The 19,377-nt window shown below is 48.4% G+C and overlaps 1 protein-coding gene across 1 annotated transcript; it reads left to right on the top strand.

Annotated features, from left to right (window-relative positions):
- The first annotated feature begins 1,967 nt into the window (after window positions 1–1,967).
- LOC128840901 (cytochrome P450 26C1) lies at window positions 1,968–16,368 on the top strand. Its single transcript, XM_054035437.1, has 8 exons — window positions 1,968–2,171; window positions 2,620–2,844; window positions 3,276–3,551; window positions 7,534–7,689; window positions 13,091–13,252; window positions 13,415–13,421; window positions 13,572–13,732; window positions 14,991–16,368. The coding sequence occupies exons 1-8, from the start codon at window positions 1,968–1,970 to the stop codon at window positions 15,378–15,380; spliced, it is 1,581 nt and encodes a 526-aa protein (XP_053891412.1). The 3' UTR covers window positions 15,381–16,368.
- Window positions 16,369–19,377: the final 3,009 nt, after the last annotated feature.

Here is a 19,377-nt window from a genome sequence, read left to right as displayed (position 1 = left end):
TCAATGACATCAGGGAGAGCTTTGCCTACGTGCGGAATATGGCAAGAGAGTGTGTCATACCCGGCCCGCCGTTAAAATGCCTGCAGCAGCTTTTAGTGCGGGAACGTGTTGGTTCGGATTTAGAGCGTTACCCTGCGCTGTGTTTGCTGCACAAGGCATTAGGCTACCCGCTCTTAATGGTCCTTTCATGGGAGTGTAGCTGCACTGTAATGACTTGCTGAGCCGTGAGTCATAGAGGAAGCTACAGGTAATGTTAGCTGCGAGCCCGGAACCCAAGCGGCTGTCTACCTGCAGTTCACTGGGAACCCTTTCCCCGGCTCGTGCCAACACACACAGGGTTGTGTTCCGTTAGCAGAACTCCCATGTGTCTGCAGCTTCCTCCCCGGGTGTGTTCGTGCCCTGCTCGGGCTGGGCGGGAGCGGGGCTGGCCGGCGCTCCTTGGGGTGGGGAAACCAAGTGTGCAAGCCTCAAGCATCTGTTTGCCAGCGCTGCTTTCTAGTGTAAAACACCATCCGCCTACACATGGGGGGCCTGGATTAACTGCAAACGAGCAAGGGGCGGGCGTGGGGGACGGGACTCAGGGAGAGCCCTGGAGAGGAAAGGGGAGCTGGAGAGCAGCGTTCCCTTTGAAACACTATTAAAATAACGGATCACTTCACGTCGATCGGGCTGAGACTTTTGTCCCATCTTGAGTAGCATCAAAATCAACGAATGGCACGGAGCATGGGGGGTTCAGTGGAGTCAGCGGTGGAGAAGAGGCTCTGGGGGAAACGCGAGGGGCTCCCAGGCTGCTGTGCTCTGCCCCGCTGGACTCCGAGGGGCATGCAGGCTTGCTGTGGTGAGGATGAGAATGTGAGTGACACTGTGGATTGGCTGTCATTGGTTACCTGGTTCCCAGCCCTCCAGCTGCAGGGATCTGTCACAGCAGCTCTCCCCCCCCCTCTTCTGCTCCCCACACTCTTTCAATCAATACCCTCACTTCTCACGGGCTCCAATCATTGCACTTTGTCACGCTCTTTAAGTACGCAGCAAAGACGTCATCTCTGAACGTGGATCGGATAGTAGGCACCCAATATCTATATAAAACTGCTCAAGGCAGAGAATAGTTAAAAAGGGACAGAGACGGCGAGAGGAAGGGGGCAGAGGAACTGGGCTGCAGACTTTTCGCCTTTATGATCGCCACCAAAGTTATGGGAAGCCGTGAGTACCCAGCTTCTTTCTCTTTCGCCCCGCAGGGTCTTTGACAGATGTAGCCTTGCTGGGGCCGCTGCGGCAGAGGCGCAGCTTTCCCTTGGGGGATAAAGTTAGAAAGTCACCAGGATGCTGGCTGCAGCACCTGGAAGTGCTGGCTGCTCCAAGCTAGGGGAGTCGCCAGCAACCGCCTAGTAAGCCAGGAAGTTTCTCCAGCGGAACCCAGGGTGGCTGCGCTCAGCCTCCTGAAGCTCTGATTTCTAGCAAACCTGGGGCTCGTGGGGGAGGAAGTGAGACGCACCCCTTAGTTTAGAGGAGACTCCCTTGCTATATAGTGTCTTTGTTGGGTTAGCGGATCCGGCTTTGCTAGGAGAAAATGAAATATCATCCCGCAAACGTTAGTGTGTTGAAGTGCGGTTTGTTTTGCGGGCAGAGCAGTTTTTCACCCCGGGCAGTAAATCTATCGCACCCCAGCTGCTGATTTTTTTACTCTGAATAACTCCTCTCTGCCAAGTGGACGGTTTCACCTTCCACTCACCCGCTCTAGGGCACTTAGCCCAGGCGGCATCCGAGAGGGGCAGGGACAGAGCGTGGGCACCTTTCTCCAACCCCTGAACAGCTCCCAAGCCACGCGCGCTGTAGTGGGGCTTTTCCAGACGAGGTGAAATCTTGTTCCTTCCCTCCCGACAGCCTAGTCCCCCGCTCCCCCAGCCCGCTGCAGAGGTGACAAGCGACAAAGGGCATCCGGCTGCAGCAGCCGCGGCTGGGAGCCGAAGATGTTGCTGGCGGGGATCAGCATGTTGTCCTGGCTCGAAGCTGCGCTCACTGCCATGCTGGCCCTGGGGCTCCTCCTCACCCTGTCCCGGCACTTGTGGACTCTCAGGTGGACTCTGAGCAGGGACCGGGGCAGCGCTCTGCCCCTCCCCAAAGGCTCCATGGGGTGGCCGTTCTTCGGGGAGACCCTGCACTGGCTTGTCCAGGTAAAGTACAAACGAGAGCACGTGTCCCCCTGCGGCGGGGGCTGTGGGCAGTCTCCGGGCTGGTGACTGCTGGGGGCGGGCGGGGAATGGCCTGCCGGGTGGCTCACCACCCCCTCCCTTCCGACCTCTACCCCCCTGGGATCAGGCTGCTCCTGGGACGCCCAGAACTAACTGAAACGTGGGGAAGGGATTTAAATGCTTTTCATTCCTGAGCCACGTGGGTCCCTGAGCTGGGCTCCCTCCTCCCCGCAGGTTTCGCGACGGAGGGCGCCAGGCTCCGCGCAGCTAGCTCCCCTCTTGTTCCCGAGGAGCCGCGGGCGTGTATGGGGCGAGGGGCTCCGCAGCCAGCAAATCTGAGCGCGGCCGGGTCTGTCCCTGGGGTCGGGCTGGCGGGATCCAAGCCTTGCCCCGATGGTGGCTCTCCGCTTGACCTGTCGGCTGGTTGCAGGGCTCTAGCTTCCACAGCTCCCGCCGGGAGAAGTACGGCCACGTGTTCAAGACCCACCTGCTGGGCAAGCCTGTCATCCGAGTGACTGGGGCCGAGAACATCCGCAAGATCCTGCTGGGGGAGCACAGCCTGGTCAGCACCCAGTGGCCCCAGAGCACCCAGATCATCCTGGGCTCCAACACCCTGCTCAACTCCATCGGCGAGCTGCACCGCCAGCGGAGGAAGGTGCGCTCCGCAGCGACCGTGCTCGGGGAGGGGAGGTGGCCATGGACCCAGGGCCAGGGCAAGGACCGGCACAGCGCGGCTCACTCGCGCGTGGCCGGGGAATTCTGACCCGGGAGGTGGTGTTTGGAGCCGTGTGTAAAACTCCTCTGTGGTTGTAGGAGAGGGCCAGGCAGTGAGGGGCTGTGTGAGCGGGGCGGAGGCCGAGGGTCCAGGGAAGGCGGTTGTAATTCACCCCTGTGCAGCCTGCGAAGCCCACGCTGCTTAGTGGCCAGGCTGTCATCACTGAGCCGGCAGCTCCGTCCAGCAGGAATCCAATTGGCGACGGCTGCCAAGCGGGTAGCCCCAGTTCCCCTGACTGCGCAGCTGCAGGTTGGAGACAGCGCCACTAGCCTTTTCTCTCTCCCTAACTCTCTTCCCTCCCCTCTCCCTAGATCCTGGCTAGAGTCTTCAGCCGCGCTGCCCTGGAGAGCTACCTCCCTGGGATCCAGAAGGTCGTGAGCTGGGAGCTGCGGGGCTGGTGCAGGGAGCCTGGCTCCGTCGCGGTTTATTCCTCCGCTAAAACTCTGACTTTCCGCGTTGCAGCTCGGGTTCTGCTGGGCCTCAGCCTGGAAGAAAAGCAGTTTAAGGACCTGGCCAAAACCTTTGAGCAACTGGTGGAGAACCTGTTCTCCTTGCCCCTGAACATCCCGTTCAGTGGGCTGCGCAAGGTACTGTTGCCGGGTTACATTTCCGACTCGCACCGCTTTGCTTCCCTCTGCTCTGCCTTTTTGCAACTTACCGAGTATAGGCTGCATTGCTTTAAAAAAAATGTCCAGTATGTAGCCAAAAAAGCCGAGGTTGGTCTCCGGACCAGCGCTGGAAGTTAAAGAGAATTGTAAATAATACAGAGCCACGAAAGCCCAGCACGCACTGTTACCCTGTCCTATAAAGGTGCATGCATGTGTTCTAGCTTTCGTAATGCAAGGTGGATGGCTACTGCCATTTTAAAATACAGTGAATCGCCTTTTTCCCGTCCCCTCAGGAATTCCCTCTTTGGATATCTTACCCCTGACATGTCCCTGAGTGGGTAACGAGTCACGTTTTAAATAGGTTTCATTGCTGTATTAGTTGCAGTGATCAGTTAGATTTTGCCCCATTTCTTTTGAACTGGTTTCTTATGAAGTGTCGGATTGTTCTCTTATTACAGATTGTTCTCTAATTACTCCTCGTCGTAGCCATTTCTTTTTCTTTCCTGTATATTTGCTTCCAACACCTTTCTGCGTTGTTGGCGTCAATGTATTATATAATGTTTGATTGCTAAGCATGTTACATCTGGACTTTTCCCTGGAGTAAATTTCAGTTCTGTGATGCTATATTCTCAGAAGGATAGTGACCGGTCCAATTCCTTTCCACAGATTATTGGCTTTGCTATTATCATGGTACATCACCAGCACACGAGTTTTCCGCACCTGTGGGCTGGTTCAGAGAATGCCACTTCCTTTGGCTGAGATAGTCCTTGCTAACATCTATTTATTACCTGAATAGTATATAATCTGTTTACCTGTTTGTGCTGTAGTTCTGTGGGTTTTGAGGTGGGAGAGGGCTAGAAAGGGATTAATAGATTCTAATGAAAGACTGGACCATTGTGATCTTCTACTCTTGTATAGCACAGGCCATAGAACTTCCTCCAAAATAATACCCTGAGCAGATCTTTTAGAAAAACATCCTATCTTGATTTAAAAGAGTCCAGTGATAGAAAATCCACCAGGACCCTTGGTAAATTGTTTCGGGGCTAATCACTCTCACCACTTGTATAATCCAGCTTCCACTGGATTGTGTTATACCTTTCTCTGAAGAGCCCATTATTAAATATTTGTTCCCCATGTAGGAGCTTACAAACAGTAATCAAGTCACCCCTTCTCTTTGTTAAGTTAAATAGATGGAGTTTCTTGAGTCTATCACTATAGGGAGCTCCATCTATATATTTGATTATATTGAATGATCTCTTGGGTGTGTGCATTACACACAATTTTGTGTGTAATTTCCTAGGAGTTTGAAAAAAAATGGGGAAAAAAAGAACTTCTGTCATGTGGCATCATATTGACATTCACATGGGTCATCAACAGGGTTGGAACCTTTAGATCCACCCAACAGACCTCTGCCACTTGAGCTAACAGAATAACTGATCATTCTCTATGTAGACTAGCACTAGAGGAGCATGAGACGCTCACTTTGCCAGTGGGTTTCAGAGATATTTGCTGACAACAAAGGAATGGTGAGATTCAGGAACCTTGGGTTCAATTTTAGGCCCTGGAGGAGAGTGTGCTTTAGTGGGCACAGACTCCTCTGCCTTGTCCCTCCCCCCCACCACCGCAAGCTTTATCCTTTCTGCCTTATCCCCTTCTACTCCCAATCTCTCTTCCATTCCCAATCTCCTTGCCCAGCCAGTCCCAGTTCACCCAGGCCCCGTGGCTCCTTACCCCCAGTGTCCTTGCCCAGTGCCCAGCCAGTCCCATTTCCCCGGACTCCTGGTCCAGTGTTCTTCTCTCCCTCCCCTCCCCAGACTCTTTGTCCCTATCTGTTTGTTCAGCCAAGCCCAGTTTTCCCCCAGCACCCTGATTCCTTCTCAGATCTGTCTTTCTTCTCCTCATGTCCTTCCCCACATTCCATTGGTTCCCATTTTCCCTGTCCAGCTAGTCACAGTCTCCTCTAAGGTCACATTAGATCTGATGGTTCCTACTGGCCTTAAAATCTATGAACCCTCCATCCCCCCTCCCACCCAGCTTCCAGTCCATTTTACCCCACCGAGCTGCCAGTCCTAGTCTCTTTGCCCAACTAGTCCCAGTCTCCCACCATCAGTCTCAACACCTAGTACCAGTTTATCCTCTCCTCTTTTCCCCCGGGGACAGCCTTTAGTCTCAGTCCTGTGTCTTTTCTTCACAGCCTCCTTCTAATCTACTCCCCCATCTGGCTTTTGTCCCCTCTGCATTCAAATCAGGCTGCTTCCTCTTATATGCTATCTTGATGCCAGCAGGGGGAGAGGGCATGAAGAGCGCAGGAGAGATAGTTCTTGTGCTTTCAGTTGCAGTACCTGACTCTGGCATGGCCTGCAGCAGCCCAGAGTTACAATTTCAGTTGAAGTCATCTCAGCTCCCTGCAGAACCCAAGCTGGAGCATGCCCAGGGCATATAGAATTTCCAGATGTTTTAGCTGAGAATATCTAGCAAGATTCAAATGCTTACGTCTTGTCCAAATTTGGCGGAATTTTCACAGGGATGGCTCATCCCTGACATAAAGGCCACTCCCTGCCAAACTTATCATCACTGCACCAAATCCCTGTGGGAGCTAGGGACTCTTCAAGATCGCCAAAATCTTTTCACATGGGCAAAACAACATATTTTTCACTAGTCTTGTTCATGGAAAAGGCTGAGCCATTTGGGCCAAAAATTGCTAAAATACTTCAGCCTGATGCAGACACCTGGCATGGAAAAATTTCATCCTAAACAGTTTAAGTGTGGCAAAGCTATATGCATAAAAACAGGGTCTTGTAATGGGAAGAGTTGAGCAACCTTGGCTATAATACTTTGGTCTAATTTCGGTTGTTAGGTTAACTGTGCAGGTGCTGGGTGGTGTTGGTAGCCTGTGACCATGTTATTATGGAGTCATAGTGTTCAGTGCCTGAAGGGACCACCAGCTCATCTAATCTGACCTCCTGTATATAACTCTATTATAATATAATCCGAGCAAAATCTGTGCATGGATTTCTTTCAGGTTAGATTGCCCTGCCTCTGGGCTTCTGCAGTAGGGTGATCTCTAGTAGGAAGAGGCCCACACAAGACAGGCTTCTTGTTACAGAACCACACACCTTGCATTCCGAATGCATTTCCATGTCACCTAGTGACAGCTTCGGAGCGGACTCCTCCATATCCTATTAGATGTTTGTAGCATGGAGGGTTACTTTAATGGAAATGCAGCCTTCTGACAGACACATTTACACACAACCAGTTGGGTGTGATTATCACATATTGAGCTAACATACGCACCTGGAATAGTGAACCCCTTTGTCACTGCCTTTGAAAAGCCTCTGGAAGTTTCTGGAGACCAACATTAGATGGGGATTGGCTTGTTAAGTCATCCTCTCTTATCCAGGTACCAGAAAGCTCCCTTTGGACATGGCAGAAGCTGAGTTTGTTCATGGCAGTCAGCAAGAGGTCACTGTGGCATCAGCACTCTAGCTTCACTGTTCCCCTCCTCCCCAAGTGTTCCTTTGGCAGTACTTCTCTTTACAGGGTGTCTTGGAATATCACAGGGAGAAATTACCCAATTCCCAATAGTCTAGCTGCCCAGTGCCAAATAATGTCAACAAAGACAAACCCAGACCTGAAGAAGAGCTCTGTGTGGCTCTGAAGCTGGACTCTCTCACCAACAAAAATTGGTCCAATAAAAGATATTACCTCACCCACCTTGTATCTCTAGCATAGACAAATTAATTTGTCCTTCCTAGTCTTTTAATTGTGAGGTGTCAGATTGAAGCACCACTCAGAGCACAAAAGGAGCATGGATTTGAGGTATTGGTATTAGTTAGAATAAGAGTGATGGGATTCTTGGGGTCCTTGAGTGCCATTCATCCTGGGTAGGGTCTTTTTCCGGGTTTTTTCTTACAGTGCTTCACTGGACAGTCCCTGAACAATCATGTCTGACTCTTTGCAGGGGATCAAAGCCCGGGATATGTTACATGAGTACATGGAGAAAGCCATAATGGAAAAACTACAAAGAAAGAACTCAGAAGGTCATAGTGATGCTCTGGATTTCTTAATAAACAGTGCCAAGGAGCATGGCAAAGAATTCACCATGCAGGAGCTGAAGGTAAAGAGAATCTCCTTTGCTGTTTTGCTTCTAACAGTCTTTAAAGCAGTTTGATTGGGGGGCAACTGATATCTGCTAGCCTCTGCCTTTGTTTTACCCACTCTGGGAGAATCCATCATGAACAATAACAAAGCTTATAGTTAACCATCTTCCTCACCTTAAGTGCCCCTGGGCACTAAACATTGCTTGTCCACCTTGATGAAATAAGGGTCTTGAAAAAAACCCAAACGCCGTAGAAATGCAAGGATGTTGAAAGAGGGATTGGACACCCAACACTTAAGGTAGGTGTGTTGTGCAGAGAAAGGTGAGCTTTGTAGCATCTTACCAGTTGCCAAGCCTGAGCAGACAGCAGGTGAGGCGGACACTTAGGAAGAGTGTGCCAGACCTACAGACATCCTTTTCATGGTTAAATTGCTTTGCATTTGAACTGAGTTAATATTTTAAAAGTAAATTAAATGCCTCTTTTGCCCTCCTACCTTATCCTCCTGGCTTTTCTTCCAGGCATCTGCCTGGTTTTACTAGAATACTGCTAGGTTGTCCAGATCCAATGGGACTTCTTGCGTATCCATGTATTCTCAATACACTTCAAAATACTATCTTTGACATGATAGACCCGATTGTGCATTCCTTGCACACCCCCACTCCTATTGTAGCAGAGTCTATGGATCAGGCCACTGTGTTCCAGGGGGCGGTAAACATAGATATCTTTGAAACAATATATCAAAATGACTCCTGAGCTGGAATGATGGATTCTGGGTCATTCCCTAGGATCAGCTCGTTAATTATATTACTCAGAATGTGGATGTGCTCTATGGAATAGTGAACATGAGACAGCATGATTTAAGCCCAAATGTTATCGTTCTTACTCAGGAAAAGCTCCCAATTGAAAGCAATGGGAATTTTGCCTAAGAATTGAGGAAGTATTTGCCCTTGGTACTGAGTCAGTGCCTACCACGAGGCTATTCCGAGTGTCACTATTGATGTAAAATATAAAAATCTGAACTAGTGTTTATAAAGGTCTGGGATAATTCTGAGCGTGTGCAGTAGCTGATTTAAGTATATTTATAATGCTGGGTTTTAAAATATCATATCGAGATATCAGTCCAAGATCAGTTTCTATCCCTATTGCCCTGGGCTTCCAAAAACAGGCATGTTTGGCTGCCATATTGCCAGAACTGCCAAAATACTGACAGCCTTCCAAGTCACCTTCTTTTCCGAGCATATATTTCAGGGCATAAGATACTGTTAACTTTTATGGTAAAAACGCTGCTGCTTAGCCTCCTCCGGGATGAAATTCTGGCTCAGTTGACTCCAAACGCCTATGAACTCCAGCAGGGTCAGGATTTCAGCCCGGATCTTTATTTCCTAGGAGCAGGGGACCAGTTTTTGTAAAGTTTCTGAATCTTTGCTTCTGAAAATCTGGAAGTGTGTGTACAGAATTGCATTGTCTCCACATGGAAACTCATCACGGCCTGTTGGCATCCCTCCTCATAACAGCGGTATAAGTCATTATGCATTTCCTGCAATCCTTAGGCATTTAGTGTAGGCAGCGAAATGGACAGCGACAGAACACCCAGCTCCGTCAGTTTAGCTTATGCTACCGTGCAACAACATCATAGCAAATTAAGTAACAGAGACCTTATGCTACCGTTCCATTCCCAACAATGCTGCGTTGGCAGAAGGAACCATTCGGGGGTCTTTTCTGTCTCCGATCTTTCCGATTTCTGGCATCTTCTCACTTGAGTGCATTACAAAAAGGAGCACCGTTTGGCTCCAAGCCAGGGGGTAGGATTCCTTGTGCGGCGGCAGCGTGGCCGAATAGACACTGGACTGGTACTCAGGAGATGTGGCTTCTGTCACTTCCTATTCACCTCTCCGTGGTTCACTTTCCCGGTATTTACAACGGGATAACGATCTCCTCATGAAGAGGTTTGGGTTGGTTTATTTGTTTGTGTTCAAATCCTATCCTATGTGGAACTCCATGAAGGGGAATCCAATCTGCAAATAGGGAACTGTAAGCTTCTGAGTAAAAGAGGGTGTTTGCCACGGGTTATGTAGCACAGCAGTTTGTGGGAGGAACCCCTGTACATTGTATAACTAGTTCACCGGGAGAATAATCTATTTTAGAGATTAATTAAAATGTCCCAAAAACCGATCTCCATGTTTAAGAAAATCTAAACTATCGGGCAAAAAGAATGCGCTAATTTGTAAATAATGCTCAACGATATTCTCTAGGAGCAGCGAGATGTGCTTAGAAGAGGTATAGGTGACATTAGTCAAAAGAGATGAACATAACTATCTTTGTGAAATTAAACACGGGTATCTGTAATGTAATATTTGTCAGATTATACCCAGGCATCCCTAATGCATATTATGCAAAAATAATTATATGAGCAACTGGAGAGCCCCCACGGATAGAGCCAAGTTAAGAGTCTGAGTGGCTCATCCCAGTCGAGATAACAGTGATGGGCAGGGAGTCAGCATGTGTTAGTATATTGATATGCACTTCTGTATGCTTAGAACTTAGAAACTTCCTACATCAGCTGCATTTAAAGAAACTTTCCTGCGGATTGTAAAATAATTTATGGTTACTGTCTAATGTGGCAGCGCCTTGTACTAAAATAAAATGACAGCGGAATATTAATCTAGTGGAATGATCTGCCTAGGTAAAAAAATCGTAGTGGCTTTACAGCACTGGATACAAATCTCTGAGAGACACGCCAAGCACGAGTGTACACTAATTTCCTGATTCGCTTTGTGTTTAAATACTTGTCAAAGAGCACTTTCCACCCCCGAGAGATGCTGGGAATTGTACTCGGGGAATGAATGCAGCATGTGCTTTACAAAATCAGGACTTGTAACAATCCAGGTTAAAAAGCCCACCGTTTTATCGAAACCACCAGAAAAATCCGAAAGCCAAAAGGGAAAAGAGCACATCTTTTATCATAGCGGCGTAGAGATCTCACAGAAGGCAGTGGGGGATTGGGCATCTTGCTTTCTGAGAATGCACTAACATAAATTAAACTATAAACCACTGCAGTAAAGTCACAATAAAGGTGAGATTTAAGTTTGAAGGAAACAGGATAATCCTGAGGCTGTTTCCATAATGAACCAGACTGAATAAGAGGCGAGGTGAGGTCTACAAGACACCCAATTGTACTGGCTATAAAAGAATAAATAAAATACTATGTAGATTAATAAAATATTCTAGCGTCAGGACGTTCTTTCCAGCCACATTAATACGTTGCGAGCGGCTTTATTTTAATCCTTTGTGCGGTGATACATTAGCATTGTAAAGACTAACAGTGAGGAACTCAGCATCACCCTGATTCAGCAGTGCCATCCGCTGCTATGCGGCGGATGTAGAAGGTGTTACACTTTACTACGCGGAGCTTTCCCTGTGGAACTTCGCATTGGGAGAACCAAGACATTGTCGTCACTAGCACAAACGGTGTACTGTTCTCGGGAATGCCCAATTCCTGCTAATGTCTGCGGGAGCTATGTGCACAGATACAGGGGGAAAGCAGCCCCCGTTCTGCCAGCGTTATATACATCCTGCAGGTGTCCCGGAGAGCCAGCACACTGACAAATCTCCCTCCCCCGCCAAACCAAGGAAAACAAGCCCTAGCTAAGCTGCAGTGCCTCGGTCTGGTAGCAAAGGAAAATCCTTGCTATGGGACCCCTGCAATGCCCCGGCATAGCGGAATTGGCTCCGGGTACTTCAGGGCTTTAAGCGGAATGGCCTTGTGTGTGTGGCTTTCCCGCTCCCCTTAATAGGAAATCAGATCTTTTGGCGCTGCCAGGTATTCCCAGGCCAGATGTATATTTGTAAAAGGAAACAAACTCCTCGGGAATCCTGTAGCTCGGCCCCGCCGCTGGGCCGGTTTGTAGGGAGAAGAAACCTGCGCCGGGGTCACACTGAGTCCAGTCCGCTTCTCCACTAGGGCTTTTTCCGTGTCCTCCTGCAGTCCGCCAGCTCGCCGGTCTTTACACGGGAGCAGCGCCATAGAAGCTCTGCGGAAGCCTTGGGGTGGAGTCCTAGCCTCATTGAAGTCAGTGGGAGTTTTGCCAGGATTTCGCCGATGTGTTTTGGATTCACCCCTTCCCTTCTTATAGGCTTTCATCTGGGGGAGGGGGGGGCTGTGGGATCATTCTGTGGCTTGGCTGTGAGTTATCAGAGCCACACTGTGACAAACATGTATGTAAAGCATCGTATGGACATAGTACATGTATAACACTCGGGTCCGTTGTTTTCCTTTGCAACACACCTCAGGTTTTGGTTCTAGGAAGCAATTGGAATCATTGGATCCTTAGGCTTGTTTTTCACGCAGCACTAAATAGCATGGGAAGGGGGCATGCAGGGGACAGTGTCTGGAGTTCTTCCGTGGTTGTCCCATGACTTGTTATAAAGGTCTAGTTTCTGCCAGATGCTGAACACCGTGTGGCAATCCAGCAAAGCGCTTAACTTGGCGCACGTGAGTAGGAGAATCCCCTTAATGTTTAGCTCAGCACCTTGCAAAAGCCAGCCCATGGCGATTTAGTTCAGGTGGCGGCACATCTATGCACAGTGTGGGTGCATGGGAGAAAGGTTGATAGTCTCAGGGAATTTTGAACCATCGAAGATCATTGACAGGATTTTAGATGTTCCACTAATGTCATCGAGCAATAAGAAAGTCTGTTAATCTACAGACTCTGACATGCCCTTGCCTCTGGGGCAAGCGAAGATCCCGGGATTTGTCAAACATCTGTATCCAGGTAACTCTCTATTGGCTGCAGAGCTGCAGAGGTTCACATACATAAATTATGATGGCACAGCAAGTTTCTTATTACTTTTACTCACTGTTGGCCTGAGTCCAGTTCTATTCCTGTACATGTCTTCACATTGACTTCAGGGGGCGTTTGAACAAACGTTACCTGTTTTAGATGGTAGCATAGGAACCTAGGACTCCCGGACTAATATCCACATCAGCGAAGTAGAAGACATGCCTATCTGGCGATGATTTCTTTAAGAGAGTGGAAGAATCTGTACATATCCAATGTAATGTCTGGCAGCCGGAGATCCAAATCTCTAAGGCTAAGTGTGAGGATAACCACAAAATTCTCAGCCAGGTTCTTTCTCCTTTTCTTTCTCTTTTTACTGATAATGTTTGCAGGTTCGTAGGGAGGAGTGGAATAAACAATCCATTACATAAGTGGTAGACGTGCAATATAATGCTCGGTAAGCAAAGGAACGCAAGTCCTGTAAAGTTACAGAGATTTGAGTTTCTAGACACTCAAATGATGGAAATGAAGACGGGCCACGTGGGGCTAGACAGCTCTGCTCAGAGGGAACAGGTGGGAGTATGATTTGAAGATTAAAACACAAATGCATTTAAAACTGTCACATTTGATTATCTCGCAGGAGTCAGCGATTGAGCTGATATTTGCTGCTTTCTTCACCACTGCTAGTGCCAGCACTTCTCTGATTCTTCTGCTACTGAAACACCCCTCGGCGGTAGAAAAAATAAGACAGGAACTGGTGTCCCATGAATTGCATAGGCAGTGCCATTGCCTTTCGCCTGCAGTCTCCCAAAAGAACCACCCATATGTTGAACCCTGCCAAGATACACCGATGGTCCAGGAGAAAGAAGGGAAGGACAGTGACTCTCAACAGCGTCTCCTCTCCACGCCAGAAGGGACGCCGAAGAATCAAAGTCAGCAACTTGATCTAAAGGCAGAAGGAGAGGCTGGGGGTGGTTTTATCCGGCGGCCTCCTCTCCTTAAGGAGCTCACGTTAACCAGAATGACACAAGAAACAATTAGTTTGAATACAAACGATCATTATTCAAACCACAGGCAAGAGGAAGCCGGCCAGCCGCCCAGCAGGTTCGAGGTGCCCACAGGGCCAGTGATTCCAGAGGCAGAGTGTCATTGTCAGCCTCAGATGAACTTGGATAAACTGAGCCGTCTGCGCTACTTGGACTGTGTGATTAAGGAGGTCCTTCGCGTGCTGCCGCCCGTTTCTGGAGGCTACAGGACTGCCCTGCAGACCTTTGAGCTGGATGTAAGTTATCTGTTCCGTTTTGCAATTGTTTAAAGACTCGGGTATGGCTTTGCGCCAAGCAGCTTTAGTTCATTTATGTGTATCTGCATGTCTTATCAGACAGTTTTACACCATTGTCTTCTGCCTCTGTAGTGAGCTCTGGGTATTTCAAAGGGCTGATTTACTAATAATGGCAGCTGTGCGACTATTAAAACTTGTCTGTAGAACGAGTTTATCTTTAGTGTGAAACACTTGTTAAGATGTAAGATATGACATTTTGCCAACTGCAGGTGCACCTGAGTTAGTGCAAAATAAATTTGCACCGAATCTGTTTTTTTGCATTTTACCATTATAGAAAGCACAGAATACAGGGGCATGTTGCACACAGCTAACTGGCCACTTAAAACAGAACATGGAAAACATAAAGCATCTAGAAATCAAATCATTGGTTATTTATTTTTAATTTATTTATATAGTGCACAAAAATGTATTGGCTGCTTCCCTGAAAATCAAATGATACTGATTTTACTAAATCAGCAAATACCGAAATGTGACAATATCACAGCGTGAATACATGAAATGACAACGAAACAGAGCACTATCGAACCGCAAAATCACACGGGAGGCCCAGTTCTACAACTAATAGGAGAGTAAGTCTTGCTCAGGCACCGTAGCCCCAATGAACACAACAGGAGTGGGACTGCTTGTCTGAGTAGGAGCTGAAGGAACAGGCCCTGGATCCAGCTGGCGTCATCACACGTCCTGTTTGTGCCCTTGGGACTACAGGCGTGAGCGAGGCGAGCAGGGTTCTGCACGGAGGAAGAGCAATAGGTTATTTCCATTAACCCCGGTGTCCTACGGGGAGGGGGGGGGGAAGCTTGTCTGAAGCTGCCGCATTAGACAGGGTGGTTAGTTAGCATCCAGTGTCCCCCAGAGGGAGGCACCCCGGCCCCGATCGAATGAAACATGCCACCCAACTCCCCCTCCTTCCCGGAGAAAGCCAGAGCCGGTTTCTAGCGGAGGGCCGTGGGAACCGGGTCCGGGGCTCTGGGCAGGGCGGAGTGTCGCCCTCTGGCGGCCGAACGGGACGGATTGCTGGCGGTGGGGAGGCCCGGATCGGGCAGATTCTAGGCGAGGCGGGTCCCAGGGCCCCAGTCCTTAGCAGGAGCAGCAGCAGCACAACCTCAGGGCTCCCTCTAGCAGCTCAGCAAGGCCAGGGCCCCCCAGCGCCGGTGCCAGCTGCCCGCTAGCTGATGTTCCTCTCCCCGCTCCCCTGCAGGGCTACCAGATCCCCAAGGGCTGGAGCGTGATGTACAGCATCCGAGACACCCACGAGACCGCGGCCGTGTACCAGAGCCCCCCCGAGAGCTTCGACCCGGACCGGTTCGGCTCGGCCCGGCAGGAGGACGGCAAGGGGGCAGGACGCTTCCATTACATCCCCTTCGGCGGGGGGGTCAGGAGCTGCATCGGCCAGGAGCTGGCCAAGGCCATCCTCAAGCTGCTGGCCATCGAGCTGGTCAGCACGGCCCGCTGGGAGCTGGCCACCCCCAGCTTCCCCGAGATGCAGACGGTGCCCATCGTGCATCCCGTGGATGGGCTGCAGCTCTTCTTCCACCCCCTGCAGCCCGGCGGCTCCAGCACCCGCCGCCAGGTGTCCCGGGAAGCTTGAGCCTTCGCCGCGGCCTCTGGCGCTGGGGCGGGCTGCGGGCAGGGCGAGAGCGGACGCCGCCCGCAGCAGATCTCAGAAGGGCCGGGCGTGGGGGACAAGCACCAGGATTTGTACCGACCGGGCACAGAAAGCTGGACACGAGCCCCTGGCCCCGTTTCCTTTTCGCAGTGCCCTGCAGCGGGGCTGGGATCCGGCTTCTGAGAGGGGGCCTAGCCCATCCATCCCCTCCTTCTCGGTGCCCTGCTGCTGCCCACCACGGCAACAGGAGAGGGGCTCCGGATGCAGCAGCAAATCCGGTGAGATCTCCTTTTCGTCCGCTTGCACATTAGAAAGGCTTGGTTTGTGCCATCCTCACTGAACCCGGGGTGGGGAAAACCAGGGCCCCGATGCACTCCGAGGGGTCCAAACCACCGAGAAAGAGTGCAAGATCCAAGTATGCAGTTTCCTTAAACTTCAAAGTGTTGGCAGACCTAGAGGTGTTGGCTGGGGGGAAGAAACCAACGGTTCTAAATTTTAAAACAGACTCTCCGGGGATTTAGATTCACCTGCTACCTCTCACCTGACTCTTGAAAGTTTAGGGGAACGCCCTATCCACTGAACAGCCTTCCAAGCCACGCTGTTGTCCTGATCAGCCCTCCTGCCCCCTTCCTTCTGATCGCATAGAGAATAATGCAGAAAGGAGAGAAAAATAACTGTCTCTAGCACATTTTCATTACAGCGCCTGGCTAGAGATGGCCTGGAATTTCCTGTTCCACATGCAGAAGAGTTATGCCGTATGGGATACATGTATTTGTAAGGGGGGAGTGGGGTTTTTCACGTTGTGCCATAGCCTTTTAGAATTTTCCATGGATATTTAAAAAGAGAAAAATCTAAGGGGTCGCTGCAATCTGACAGGTCCAAACCTGTCAGATACATCCCAATTATCTGTAACTTTCTGATAACTCTCTAACTTCCGATAGATTAATGTAAAGAGTTTGTTTGTATTTCATCTCACGCCGACACTTTCCATGAGAGTCCAGATGATAAAGATGCATTCTGATAGTTCTGTATATTAATATTGTACATTAACACTGTATCATAGTAAGGACTGTGCTGCTATTATTAAGGATCCATCATTAAATCCCATTTTCAAAGTAAATGTGCCCTAGACTAGAGTTTAGTTGCAGGTTGAAACCTGCATGAGAGAATCAGATTTCAACTGGGAAGTGATCTTTTTAAAATAAACATTTAAAGAGTCAGGACATTTAACTATTTGATTCTGAAAAGTTCCTGATTTTAAAGACTGAAAACCATTTCTTGTGCATACAGTCTGGTCTCTCTTCCAGAATAATGATTTCAATATTTATAGTGATAGTCACATTACAGTAACTATCAGAGCAGCACTGAGCAACAAGACCACTTGTCATGCAGCATATGGTGTGCAATGACTTAAATATGGATTCATGTGGAGTTAAGGTTGGGTGCTGACTGACCTGTTAGAGGGTCTCTGAATACTGTCTGCACTGCCATTTCCTGCTCTTCAATTCCAGTATTTTTCTTTTTCCCCTTGTAAAAGAATTTCTCACAGATATTTTGTAATGGTAAAATGAAAGGTCTGTGGTGCCTACCTTTCATGTCCATGAATGGAAATGGCAGTTACATTGGAGCATTGAGAGGAGAGTTTAGGGTAATACTAAGTATTATTTGTGTAGATTAGTGAATACATTATTTCATTTTCACTTAGGGCATGATGGCAGCCCACTGGTGTCACTGGGCTTTGGCTAAGGCACATCGTACATACTGTCTGTCTAAAAGGTGGGGGGAAGCAAGGAAATGGAAACATCTGATAATTACTTTTCATACATGTTGATGGAAAATATGGCTACTCCTGCTCTAGGTCAAGCTCTTGTGTAATATTAAAATGTATCAGATCGCTGAGAGGTCGAACAGAACACCTACATCCCCAAACCTGTTATCCGTAGGATGAAGTTGCCCTTTGTGAAGGCTGACACATTGATTTCTAGGATAATTTCTCCCACGACACTTCTGCCCTAAATAAACTTTCTTGTCCTTCTGCAATCTCCCAAAATGAGGAAAGTCAAAATATTTGAGCCCCCTTGCCTTAAATGGTAACCCACTGCCTGAAAACCAACCGGAATGATTTATTATTCTGTTAGCCAGAGTGTTAGCAGCCACCGCCCAGCTAACTTACCTGGATCAGTATTCCTAATTAAACACCAGAAAGTCGGGTAACATAATTTCACTCCATGCAGCATCTCAGCTACCTAGAGCAGAAACATGGCTCCCAAATGTGACAAGTCAAATCTGGAAAAGGTTGTACTGAAAGTCGGAGTTAAGTGTTGTTGGCAGGTTGACCCTTTAGTGAACCAGAAGCCTCTGCCCTCCTGACCTTGTCTTTAAGGTGAATCTTTGTGGTGAACGGAGGGGAAATCAGTAGGCGGTGGATACAAGTGTCAATGACTAACTTTAATTAGCACAACCACTGAACTGATCTATCCAAACGCCAGTGACGCTATTGTGATCCTCTTAAAGAAAAGTAGGCGAACCTTTGATCCACCTCCAGTTCCGTTTTATTTCGGTGGGACCTGGCCGCTCACCTAGGCAATAATCGGCTGGGGAGCCCACTGGCAAATGCAGCTCTGGAGCCTCCTCCCGCAGCTTGGATGAGAAGCAATCGTAGATTCTTCAGGACAAGCTCAAAAATTACCCTGAACACTAACACTGTAACCGCGTTGTTGAATAACGTAATGTGAATCTAGTAAAAAAAAAAAAAAAAAAAAAAAAAAAAGACTTGAAACTGATGTTGTTTTTCTAATAAACATGAGCATTTGCAAGTGAAGCATTTACTACTTGTAATCAAAGTTTGTTCCTATCAGGCTGTTAATTTCTTGACCCCCTTCCAAGATGTCTTTAATTATCCCTTTCACTCTTTACCATTTGATTCTGTTCGGACTGACGACTGTAGAATAGATGGCTGTGGCGATAATAAAGGTTTCCTGTGGTAATTATCGGTGCTCAGGCCACCGTATCTCGTTATTTGATGGACAGTGAACTTGGCGAATTTGCTGGCAAGAGTTCATTCAGATGTCACGGTCCGTGTTGTAGGTCACAAGCAGGTCAGAGTATGGGAATGGGAAAGAACCCCGAGGTCATGCCACTGCTCCCAGCGCAATTCACTGAGGATACGGAGACACCAGAAAATGATCATCCCTATTAGGCAGAGAACTGCCTTGCCAGCTTTGGAGGGCTCAGAAGCCGCCAACGTAACCACTGGTTGGTTTATTTAGGTCAGAGGAGGGGTGGGGGAATGGGAACAAAGTGAGCCTTTTAAACAGAAAATAGGGAAATTTACCAGATTAAATTTAGGCTGAAATAATATAATATACAATTATATCACGTCTGAGCACAGCAAACAACCCGCATACACATGTTTACATTATATGCAGGCATGTGTACAATAATCACCGCATGCTTCAACCCTTTACCGAGAAATGTTTTTAAGGAACTAGGAGTTCACCATTTCAATTAAACTCTAAACTTTAAAAGCCCTTAGCCCTACCGGGTCAGGTCGTTTGCTGACGCTGCACCATCTAGAAATAAATTTGCGTTTTTAAGCGTAGGTTAAGTGTCTTGTCCCAGAACTAGGAAACAGTCAAAAGAATATGCATGCGGCACAGAAATATTGGCGTTCAACGACTACATTGCCAGGTATTGTCAAAGCAACCAGGCTACTAAATACTAAGCAGAAATACTCCCCGAGTCATGTCTTCCAGAAAACATAACAGGGGGTACATTAGATAACATTTAGATTCCGTTAAAAAATCGCGCTCGAATGTTTATTGTGGTTAGGCAGGGAATTAGAAAGCGAAATTGACTAGACAAAAATGAAACTGAATAGTTTACTTGTGCCGTCTAAGCTGAGTGAAATAGGGTAAATAAATATATAAACATATGACAAACAACAGTGACAGCTCTTTAGATTTTGAAACTTCTTTCT

The sequence above is a fragment of the Malaclemys terrapin genome, chromosome 7, assembly GCF_027887155.1.
Source record: "Malaclemys terrapin pileata isolate rMalTer1 chromosome 7, rMalTer1.hap1, whole genome shotgun sequence".
Lineage (NCBI taxonomy): Eukaryota > Metazoa > Chordata > Testudines > Emydidae > Malaclemys > Malaclemys terrapin.
This window is presented reverse-complemented; position numbering and strand designations above follow the sequence as displayed.

Excerpts from the sequence above, each read along its gene's own strand:
- LOC128840901 (XM_054035437.1), top strand. The coding sequence starts at position 1,968 with ATGTTGCTGGCGGGGATCAGCATGTTGTCCTGGCTCGAAGCTGCGCTC. Across the intron at positions 2,172-2,619 it reads CCCTGCACTGGCTTGTCCAG|GGCTCTAGCTTCCACAGCTC; the intron begins GTAAAGTACAAA and ends GGCTGGTTGCAG. Across the intron at positions 3,552-7,533 it reads CGTTCAGTGGGCTGCGCAAG|GGGATCAAAGCCCGGGATAT; the intron begins GTACTGTTGCCG and ends GACTCTTTGCAG.